General features: G+C 39.0%; 2 protein-coding genes across 3 annotated transcripts in view; both read left to right on the top strand.

Annotated features, from left to right (window-relative positions):
* LOC110155075 (growth factor receptor-bound protein 2) overlaps positions 1-12,133 on the top strand; it is a 135,432-nt gene that overhangs the window by 5,118 nt on the left and 118,181 nt on the right. The window contains exon 1 of one of the 2 annotated variants that reach the window (XM_020919134.2): positions 11,885-12,099. The exons of the other annotated variant lie outside the window; for it this stretch is intronic. The gene's annotated coding sequence lies outside the window, so the exon portion shown is untranslated. Of the gene's footprint in view, positions 1-11,884; positions 12,100-12,133 lie in introns of those variants that run through there. 2 annotated transcript variants of the gene reach the window in all.
* On the top strand, positions 5,118-9,161 carry LOC129408677 (uncharacterized). The gene has a single exon (XM_055152903.1). The coding sequence runs from the start codon at positions 6,439-6,441 to the stop codon at positions 8,227-8,229; it is 1,791 nt and encodes a 596-aa protein (XP_055008878.1). The 5' UTR covers positions 5,118-6,438; the 3' UTR covers positions 8,230-9,161.

Raw genomic sequence — 12,133 nt, forward strand, 5'->3', positions numbered from 1 at the left:
GTGTCTCCAGTGCACATGCGGGACACTTTTGGGCCGTTTAATGTTCACACTGGAGTCACATTTAATTGGAAATGTGAACGACCTCGCAAAAACATCGGATTTCACAAAAAAATCCGAATTGAGCGTTAAGCCCTGCTGTCTGAACGTAGCCAAAGAGAAACAGTTTTTTGTTTTGTTTTTTACGTTCAAAGTCAAGTGTGACACTCTAAGCCATTTTGAGACAAGCTGTAAGGCATGAGCAGGTGTTTTTGAACATACATACAGCACAGTGTCATCAGCATACATTTGAGCATTAACAGCAGGACAGCATTGAGGGAGGTCATTAATATTTATGGAAAAAAGCAGGGGGCCAGGTACAGATCCCTGTGGCTCTCCAAAGGGATTGGCTCGTAGTTGAGAAGTGGCTCCGTTTACCCGAACACACTGAGTTCTCCCTTTAAAATATGATGAGAACCATTTAACAGTGTCGACACACATTTACACAGATAGTTTACCGTAGAAAAAACGCTTATCTACATTGCGGCACTTCTGGCTCTTGTGAAAGTTTGCATTTGTGTTTTTGTAAATTTGTCTCGCCGCTTGTACAAATGTTTCGTGTTTTTGCAAATGTATTTTATGAAACGTACATTTGTTTCCGAGATGTAAATGTGTATTCTAAAAGTAACTTCAAACTTGTCAATGTGTTTCCGAAATGTTAAATTGTTTTTGCACTTGCCGGTCACCGTATATAATAGTATAGTAATAAAACTTTGCAAATACATGTACTTTTGTTGGCCACAGTTACTCAAAAAAAGAAAAATACAGAGTTTGAAGTGATTTTATCCCACCGCTCTGTGCGTAACTTCTCAGTGTGTCATGAAATCAAACCCTCTCCCCGTGCCAAATAACAGGTATTGTCATTATTATCGCTACATTCAGCACCGTGAGTCATAATTAAATCCAGTTGTGGACTCCCGGCTGAGGTCTGAAGACTATTCTGAGAAGTACAGTTTGATTTTTACAGCGCTTACTCAAGTCATTAAACGTAACAGTGAAAGAGAAGCTGCTTTAGTTTATTTTTTGTTCATTTATTATTCTATTTGATGAATTTATTTCCATTTTAATATTATACAGCAGGCAAATAACAGTATAAATAATAAAATTTTGTCTGCAAAGAGGAGCCGTGAATAAGATAGGCCTAGGTTAAGTGAAATAAATGTAAATATATTAAAAAAAGAAATAAATTGGCCTAAATCTTGGCCTAAATATGACGTAAGCGAAGAAAACAAACATCTCCAAGTACCAAATATGAGCAAAAGCCATTATCCTCACTATATTCAACAGGAAAAAAGGGGGAAAAAAAGTTATTTACATCATTAAGATTCTTAAATAAAACAAAAAGTTGTCCTATGACTCATGAAACTGACTAAGAATGAAATAAAGCCTCAAGTTACTTTTGTGCATAACCAAACTATGACGCACGCGTAACCAAAAACATTTCCAAGTGCCAAAAAAACTGGTATTATCACTATATTCAGCACAAAAAAAGAAAATAAAAGTTATTCAAGCTATTAAATGAGTAAATGTAGCTGTGAAAAATGAATAAATACTACAAAAATGTGTCTTATCGCTCGTAAAAAATATATAGCCTCAAGTTATTTTTGTCTGTCACTCTGTTCTGTGCGTAACTAAACCATTACTCACAAGTAACCAAAACATCTCCAAGTGCCAAATACCAGCAAATACCAGCAAATGCCATTATCTCTGTTATATTTAACGCGTAAAAAGAAACTAAAAACATCTCCAAGTGCTGAATAACATGTATCCCCGCTATATTTTACACAGAGAAAGATAAAAACAAACTTATTCAAGTCATTAACTGAGTAAATTAAGCTGTTAAAGATTCTTAAATATTACAAAAAGATGTCCTATTGCTCGTAAAAGTTTCTAAAATATATATATATTAAACCTCAAGTTACTTTTGTCTGTCACTCTGTTCTGTGCGTAACCAAACCATGACGCACAAGTAACCAAAACATCTCCAAGTGTCAAATAACAGCTATTATCACTATATTCAACACAAAAAATATATACTGGATTATTACAATTACTAAGCAGTTTTTACAGCACACCAAGATATTTTATCACTCCCGGGACTCTCTACTTGCTCGCTCTGGAAACACTAAGGCCGAGGGGCCTACTACTGCCAGTTATGGCACCAGGAGAAAGACAATCCCCCTCAAATACGGATAAAGATGACATAGCAATTACTCGTCTAGAAGCGCAGATCCAGTGACTATCCACTGAACTGAAGGAAAAGGATGAAATAATTACTAAACTAATGGATGTTGCTACAGGACAACACAAACGCATAGCGTTTCTCAACAGCGCCCTCATGGATACAGTCTCATGGGACCCACAGGCAACTACCCATCCCTCCTGCTCAACCCCGCATTCCCCGTTGCCCCACGATGACTCCGCTGTATGTAATAACCACAGAAAACGTACATCTGACATGACCCTCCAACTGAACCTTACAAATCGTTTCTCTTTACTGGCATCGGACTCACCTGCTCCTCCCGCTCCGGTACAGGCACTCCCCAATCTGGACTCTTTAATCGATTTCCCGGCTCTCCAAGGTAAGGTCCCAGTCTCAAGGGACGCAAGCCCCCCTCAGGCTACTGCAAGCGATGTTCCGGTATGTCCCGTGGCCGCTGCTCCCCTGTCCTCTCAGTCCATAAACTCCCACAAGTCAACTGTACAGCGTGCTAAATCATCGGCCAGACGAAAAATCCTAAAAGAGGCTGTGTTGAGACGATCCAGTGGTTCTCAAGCTGCTGCCCCGGCTTTGCCGCTCCACTCCTCGCTGCGCGCACACTCTCCGCCCTCGGTGGTATCACGGTCCCAAACCGCGGCACAGCCGATGGCGTCGAAGTCACCGGTGGAGCCACGGCTACAACAAGCTGCTGCCCAACCGGGGATCTTGTCCGAGAATGCGCCTCTGGAGCAGGAGTGCACTGCCGAGGGGTCAGCACCTGGCCCGGCCCCTCAGTCCGAGGCCCCCGTCTCCTGTCAGTCCTCCTCACACGGCGATGATCCACAGCTCACAAACCCACAAACTGATCTCCAACCACAGCCACTGTTTCCCCCCAAAACAGTTATTATCGGTGACTCAATAATCAGGCACGTTCGTTATTTTAATGCCATTACGCACTGTTTCCCGGGAGCCACGGTGTCCCAGATTGTGAGCAGACTTCCTAACCTGCTCCAGTCCATGCCCTCTACAATTTATAGAATTATAGTTCATGTAGGGACAAATGACATGTCACGAGGGAAATTAGACAGCACAAAAAGGGATTTCGAGGATCTTTTCAATGTTTTAAAGCCGTGGACTAGTCAAGGCATGTCTGTGTTTGTCTCTGGTCCCATTCCCACCTTGAATCGCGGTGCTGAGCGACTCGATAGGACCCTTCATTTAAACAGCTGCTCAGCTCCGTCTGCAGGTCCCACCTCATCAACTTCATTGACAATTTTAATCTGTTCTGGGACCGCCCCTCACACACCTAAATAGACTTGGAAACCGTCTGCTTAAAAACTACATAGTCTACGCTGTCCACAACCGGGTAAGCGTACCGGCTACGGTGAGAGGGTCTGGCTGCAGACACATGGGGAAAGTGGAGCTCCACTCCAGACCGGAAACATGTGACCTCCACCGGATACACGTCATATCTACGATAGAGTTTTATTTTTTATTTTTTTATTCGTATTAGCCATATTAGCCGTGTCCCAATTCCAGGGCGGCAGCTTTCGAAGGCTGTGAAGGCCGCAGCCCTCACCGTAGCTGAAATGTGACAGGTGTAGCCCACGGAGCCGCCCCGTCGCCTAGCAACCGAGACACTTTGCTAATGCTAATGCTAACAACACGTACCACGCAGATGACGCACGGGTAATCAAACTTGGAATTTTAGACCAAGTTATTCTAAAAATTCTCATCCAAATCTTATGGCTAAAAACGATAACTTATGTTTAACTTTTGCAAAACAAAACGGCGATATTTCTGGGATACATCTAAAATAGACTAAATTGCCTTAAAGTTTCAAAAACTATTAGGATTACATTTATACCCGGGGATGTATTTAAGTCATTTTATAAAGAAAGACGTCTCTGCTTTGAGAAAAGACGGTTTATTAAACAATCAAAGGATTGTAAATACTGTAAATACTTTATCATAATGTGAATAGTCAAACATTAAACCCATTACACAAACACAAACACAAACTGCATTAATAGGTGAGTACAAATAGCTGTATGTCAGTGTACTCTCAAAGAGTTCTTCCCAAAGAGTTAGTTACTTTCAAAAAGAGACAGAAAGTAAATGGCACATTTCATCATGAATCAAACATCAGTACAGAATGAAAAACATTCAGAAAAACTTATTATGAGCAACTTCTATGACTCTAGTTTTGTCTCATACACTTGTTAAGGTCATATAAGGACCACATTTATCATGGGACACTTCCTCAGTGATAAAGCTGTTTAGGTGCTCCTCAGCTAAGACGAACAGAAACCACCATTTTACTGTTTCACTTCTGGAGGAAATTAGACGTTAAACCTAATCTTTATGGACACATCACTATTAGGACACATTAGGAACAGCAGCAAACAGAATGTGCAGGAGGAAGGCCTGATGCAACCAGAGGCTCCACAGGTCTGCAGTCTGGACCTGCTCCTCCTCTGTGAGTCTGGACATGGACAGTGGAGACATGACCCAGTGGACTTGGATCATTCAGTCTGATGTGTCTCTCGTGTTCTGGAGGAGGAAGAGCAGAATGGGCCTTAAGTCTGACTGGTTGAAATTTCTGTCTGCAGAGTGAAAACCTGTAATGACACACACATTAAGAAAACTATTACATAAATCCAAACAGCTAAATCTCACACATTTGAGAAATGTGCATTTTCAGAAAATTAAATAATGATTTCAACATGAGCCTGATTCATTTGCAGCCCTTATTATTATTGGAGTTTTCAATGTAACATGTCCCAGACCTAAACAGAGGCAGAAGTCTGGGTCAGCACCTCCTGCTCAGTGTTGCTTTTCTTTGTCATCTGCATTTGACCCATTTCATGAATCATGAGCGTCTCATCAGCCAACATTTCTGTGGCCCCAGCAGTGTGTTGTGTTCTCATACAGGAAGCTGCAGATGCGAAAAGAACATGAATATCAAACAGTTTACTCACTGTTCTGATATTAGATGTGAAAGGCCAAACAGACACAGGTCTAGTCTAGTATCTACAACAGTGTCTGCAAAATCTGTTAAATGAGCCTCATGTCCACCTTATATCTGACCTGTCCAGGCAGGATTCTTTACTTTTCACTTTACAAACATGCACGGATTGTTAAAAGCAGATAATGTATTCCCAGAATGAAATGCACACGTTGAAGGTTTATGTTACGTGAATATAAGTAAATATAAGCTTTGACATGTTTAATGTTTTATACATTAAACATAAAAAACTGTGTCTTTTATGTGTAATGCATGAAATAATGCGTGTTTTTATCTTACTGCACTTACACTTATACTGGCCAACTGTTTACAAGTTTAACCCAGTCACTGTGCGTGAAAATGCGGCGTTTTCTCCTCGTAGCTTCATTAAATCACTCCGTGGGCTTCTTTACCCCAAACAGTAAAAACATGATTAGTGTTTGATGGAAATCTGTCCAAATATGAAAGTTTGAGCTGACTTTTCATCGCGTTAGCTGCAGATTACTAATCAAACTTTTAGCTCAAATCTCCGAGGTTCACGCAGTTAAAAATAAACTTATTTGACAGTTTTGTGGGAGTTATGGCTGTATTTTACATTTACAGTTGTGTTAGTAATGATTTCCTAAAGTTAAAAGCGTGTTACTCACATGTTTTCTCCGTCTTCCAGATGGTCGTTTTGCTCTGTGTTTATATGTGCGAACAAATTCCATAACGTAAAAACAATCTTATTTGATAAACATTTAATTGCGGTCAAAATAAATCGTATCGTCGCCCCATACGTCTACATAAAAGTAGAGATGACGTCTTTGGTGGAGGTCACGTGTTTCCGGTCTGGAGTGGAGCTCCACTTTCCCCATGTGTCTGCAGCCAGACCCTCTTGGCTACGGTACCTGCACGTGAATAACTGTTTACTTCCCCCACACACCGCCCAGCTGCCTCTTCCTCAGACCGTTCAACGCGCTGCTGGTCTCAGACTAGCACCCCCTCCCTGTCTCCACGAGAACAGCACCATATTGAACATACTGGGTCACCACCACCTCCAACCCTGTCACCACCAGTGCCAGCTGGGTCACCAGGATCAGGTCCACTTGTACATGATATCCCAGTTCGTATAACTCGACCTATTCAAACTAAAAGACATACGAAAGCTAGATCTATTAGTCGGAATAATATTTTAATTACTCATGCTAATACAATGAACAAAATACCACTGACATGTAAAATGGGACTTTTAAATGTTAGATCTCTGGCCAATAAATCTTTTATAATTAATGATATGATTGTAGATGAGGCTGTAGACTGTATGTTTTTAACAGAGACATGGACAGGCACAGATGGAGCCGTAACCCTAAACGAAACCACACCTCCTAACTATAGTTATTCGTATTCATCTCGCCTCAATAAAAAAGGAGGTGGCACAGCCATAATCCTCTCTGCTAAACATAATTTCAAAAATATTCATTTCAATCAGTACCCTTCATTTGAGCATCACTCCCTGGTCTTAACAAATCCTTCCATCCTCCTTATTTGTATTTATCGCCCACCTAAACACTCCTCTTCTTTTACGGCAGATTTCTCAGACCTCCTGTCCATTGCTCACTCAAATTACAATAGAATTATAATTGTAGGGGATTTTAATTTACACATTGATGTTAAATCAGACTCACTAGCGACAGATTTTTTAAACCTTTTAAACTGTATGAATTTTAAACAAAATGTTTTACAGCCCACCCACAACAGAGGCCATATATTAGATTTAGTAATTTCATATGGAATATCAGTAGACATTGCCTCTGTTGTGGACGTGGGCTTTTCAGACCATGACTGTATATTTTTTAATATAACTTTTGAGCAACCCCCCATATCAGAATGCATTGTCAGAAAGCGCTGTATTACTGCTGAAGTCACAACAAACTTTACAGAAATATTAGACAACACTCCAACTCCTTTTTTACCATCCTCATGTGATTTTACTGTAGAATATTTTAATAATAAATTAAAATCTACCCTTGATGCTGTGGCACCTCTAAAACTCAAAACTGTGAAGACAAAAAAGTCTCCTTGGAAAAATGAAAAAACAAGACAACTGAAGCAAAATTGTAGAAAAGCAGAAAGAAAATGGCGCAAGAATAAAATTACAATAAACTATGAAATTTACCGTGAACAAGTGAGAAAATACAATAATGGTATGAAATGCGAAGCATACCTCTCCCAACTTATAAATAATAACATTAAAAATCCCAGGATTCTATTCTCCACGATTAGTTCGGTTATCGACCCTGTTCGTAATTGGAAGGAGCCATCAAACATGCCAAACTGTGAGGATTTTGTGACTTACTTCAGCAATAAAATACAGTCCATTAGAGCTGAAATGCAGCAGATACAACCAAGTAACATCTGTATTTTATCAAACACACTTGATAGTTTTGCCCTGGTTGATGCTACGACTCTTAACAAAATAATTTTACAATTGAAACCAGCCACTTGTTTTTTAGATCCTATCCCTACATCACTTTTTAAATCAGTTTTTAATTTTTTAGCCCAAGAAGTCCTTAACATTGTAAATTTGTCGCTGCAGACAGGGGTTTTTCCAACACCACTCAAAACTGCTATGGTCAAACCTCTGCTTAAAAAGGACAACTTGGACCCCTCCCTGCTCAGTAACTACAGACCTGTGTCCAATCTGCCGTTTTTAAGTAAAATTTTAGAGAAAATAGTTTTTAACCAAATTAATGATTTTATGATTGCCAACAATATCTTTGAAATTCATCAATCTGGTTTTAGAGTTCACCACAGCACAGAGACTGCACTAGTAAAAATCCTAGATGATATAAGATCCAACATGGACAAGAAGAATTTGTCAGTCCTGGTGCTGTTGGATCTCACGGCAGCATTTGACACTGTAGACCACTGTATTTTACTAGATAGATACATTATGCAGTCGGTCTCTCTGGGTCTGTTTTTAACTGGTTCAAATCTTTTTTAACAAACAGGGATTTTTATGTTAGTCTTGGGGAACACTCCTCCGCAAAATGTAAAATGGAGTGCGGTGTTCCCCAGGGCTCAATTTTAGGTCCAACCCTTTTTAATCTTTACATGCTGCCACTAGGACAGGTCATCAGGAGACACGGTGTTAACTTTCATAGCTATGCTGATGATACCCAGCTCTATATCGCCGTGTCTCCTGGTGACCTGAGCCCGATCGACACCCTTTTTACCTGCATTTTAGATATTAAGTCCTGGATGGCAGCAAACTTCCTCCAGCTCAACCAGGGCAAAACCGAGGTTTTAATTATTGGTCCTGAAGCTCAGAGAGAGAGGCTCAAAGCTCCAAACCTACTCACTGAACCCCTGTGAGAGGGTCAAGAGTTTAGGAGTTACTCTTGATAGTGAGCTTAGCTTTGAGCCACACATCAGGTCCATCACTAAATCTGGTTTTTATCATCTAAAAAATATTGCCAGAGTCTGACCATTTCTCTATCAAGCCAGTGCAGAGATTTTAATACATGCTTTTATTACAAATCGTGTTGATTACTGCAATGCTCTCCTTTCTGGTCTTCCAAAGAAATCTACATACAGCTCCATTGCAGCTCCTCCAAAACTCTGCAGCACGACTGCTGACAAGGACCAGGAAGCGAGAGCACATCACCCCAGTACTGAAGTCTCTGCACTGGCTCCTGTGAGCTTCAGGAGAGATTTTAAAGTTCTTTTATTAGTTTATAAAGCTCTTAATGGTCTTAGTCCTATTTATTTATCTGATCTGCTTTTATCATATGAGCCTCTCGGACTCTCAGGTCCTCAGGTAGTCTTCTTTTAACTGTCCCAAGAGTCCAAACTAAAACTAACGATGAGGCGTCATTCAGTTTTTACGGCCCCCGTTTGTGGAACAGTCGACCTGAGGATCTGAGGTCCGCTGCGAGTGTTCATATTTTTAAAAGTAAACTGAAAACGTATCTTTTTAATTTAGCTTTTAATTGAAACTTTTATCTGTTTTAACTTAAATTATTATTATTATTATTATTATTATTATTATTATTATTATTATTATTTATTTATTCTAAATTAAATTATCATTACTGTTTTACTTTGTCTCCATTTTGATTTTTATAATAACCTTTAGGAGTTTTATGTTTTTGTTTTTATGTTTTTGTTTAAATGGTTGTATATATGGATGAAACAATGGGATGGGGTGGGGGGTTGCTCTTGATTTTAATTATTGTATTGTAATTTTTCTGTTGCATGTGAAGCACTTTGTGCTACATTTCAAATGTATGAAAAGTGCTATACAAATAAAGTTTGATTGATTGATTGATTGATTACTCACAAGTAACCAAAACATCTCCAAGTGCCAAATACCAGCAAATGCCAATGTCTCTGTTATATTTAACACGGAAAAAGAAACTAAAAACATCTTCAAGTGCTGAATAACATGTATCCCCGTTATATTTTACACAGAAAAAGAAAAAACAAACTTATTCAAGTCATTAACTGAGCAAATTTAGCTGTTAAATATTCTTAAATATTACAAAAAGATGTCCTATTGCTCGTGAAAGTGACTAAGAATGAAATAAAGCCTCTTACTTTTGTGCGTAACCAAACTATGACGCACAAGTAACCAAAACATCTCCAAGTACCAAATACCAGCAATTACCATTATCCCCGTTATGTTCAACACAAAAAAAGAAACATTTTAAATCATTAACTGAGTAAATGTAACTGTGATTTTTTTTTAAATACTACAAAAAGATGTCCTATTGCTCGTGAAAGTTTCTAAATATACCGTAACCAAACAAGTATACAAATATACAAGTAACCAAAAACATCTCCAAGTGCCAAATACGAGCTATTGCCTTTATCCCCGTTATGTTCAACACAAAAAAAAGAAAAAAAAGAAAAGGGTTAAGGTTAAATGTAGCTGTTCAAGATTCTTAATTGCTACAAAAGGTGGCCTGTGACTCATGAACATTACTAAGAAAGAAATAAAGCCTCGAGTTACTTTTGTATGTCACCCTGTTCTGTGTGTAACCACACCATGACGCACAAGTAACCAAAACATCTCCAAGTACCAAATAACCAGTATCCCCGTTATATATTCAACACGAAAAAATAAAAATAAAATCAAATAAAATAAAAGGGTTAGGGTTAAATGTAGCTGCCAAAGATTCTTAAAAAGATGCCCTATTGTGAAAGTATCGTGAAAGTTCTTAAATATATATATTAAACCTCAAGTTACTTTTGCCTGTCACCCTGAAACTAAAAACATCTCCAAGTGCCAAATAACAGGTATCCCCACTATATTTAACACAAAAAAAAGAAAAAAAAAATTATTTAAGTCATTAACTGAGTAAATGTAACTGTGAAAAATGAATAAATACTACAAAAAGGTGTCCTATTGCTCGTAAAAAAAAAATATATATAGCCTCAAGTTACTTGTGTAGCCAAGCCATTACTCACAAGTAACCAAAATACCTCCAAGTGCCAAATACCAGGTATCCCGGCTATATTCAACACGAAAAAAGAAAAAAAGAGGGGGTTAGGGTTAAATGTAGTGGTTAAAGATTCTTAAATACTACAAAAAGATGACATGTTGCTCGTGAAAGTTTCTAAAATATATATAGTAAGCCTCAAGTTACCCTGTTCTGTGCATAACCAAACAATTACTCACCAAACCAAAACATTTCCAAATACCAAATACCAACAATTGCCATTATCCCCGCTATATTCAACTCAAAAAAGATTTTTAAAAAGTTATTTAAGTCATTAACTGAGTAAATCCAGCTGTCAAATATTCTCAAATACTACAAAAATATGTCCTATTGCTCATGAAAGCTTCTAAAATATATATATATATATATATATATATAGCCTCAAGTTACCATTTTTTGTGTGTAACCAAACCATTACGCAAAAGTAACCAAAAACAATTCTAAGTACCAAAAATGAGCTATTGCCATTGTCCCAGTTATATTCGTCACAAAAAAAAAAAAAAAAAAAAAGTGTTAGGGTTAAATGTAGCAGTCAAATATTCTTAAATACTACAAAAACATGTCCTATTGCTTGTGAAACTTTCTAAAAAATATATATTAAGCCTCAAGTCACCCTTTTCTGTGCGTAACCAAACAGTTTAACACCAAACCAAAACATCTCCAAGTGCCAATTACGAGCTATTGCTATTATCCCCGCTATATTCAACAAAAAAAAAGTTATTTAAGTCATTAACTGAGTAAATGCAACTGTCACAGATTCTTAAATACTACAAAAAAGTGGTCGATTGCTCGTGAAAAATATATATTAAGCCTCAAGTCACCCTTTTCTGTGCGTAACCAAACCATTACGCACCAAACCAAAACATCTCCAAGCGCCAAATACCAGCTGTTCCCATTATCCCCGCTGTATTCAACACGGGGAAAAGAAACTCAAAACATCTCCAAGTGCCAAATAACAGGTATCCCCCGCTACATTTTCACATGAGCCATAATTAACCCCAGTTGTTGGCTTCTCATCTGGGATGTTGCGGGCTCGTCAGACACGCAAACCAGCCTCCGAGCGCTTCGAGGGAGGAGCTGCCACAACCACAGACGAGAAGAGGCCGGGGCTTGGATCCGGACCCTCCCCGCGGCAGAGAGCAGCAGGGACGGGGGAAAGGAAGCGGAAATAAGCGGCAGACCTTACGCTAGCAGCTCGATTTTTTTTTTTAGGCTTCTCGAAACAGACAAGCGAGCGAGCGAGCGAGCGTTCCCTGCCACCCCTGACATCGCCTCAGCGCCGCTTTCCGAAGAGAAAACGGGGCGTGGATCGTGACACACCGGGGGTAAATTCGTTCTCTTTGCGGGATCTGTACGGATTAAACCCATCGGTGAGTTTTTTCTGGTGTTTTTACGCCGTGGAAA

Source organism: Boleophthalmus pectinirostris, unplaced genomic scaffold, assembly GCF_026225935.1.
Source record: "Boleophthalmus pectinirostris isolate CB_2022bp ecotype Guang Dong unplaced genomic scaffold, ASM2622593v1 HiC_scaffold_17, whole genome shotgun sequence".
Lineage (NCBI taxonomy): Eukaryota > Metazoa > Chordata > Actinopteri > Gobiiformes > Gobiidae > Boleophthalmus > Boleophthalmus pectinirostris.

Bases quoted from the DNA above. Each gene is read 5' to 3' on its own strand.
- LOC129408677 (XM_055152903.1), top strand. From the start codon at position 6,439: ATGAACAAAATACCACTGACATGTAAAATGGGACTTTTAAATGTTAGA.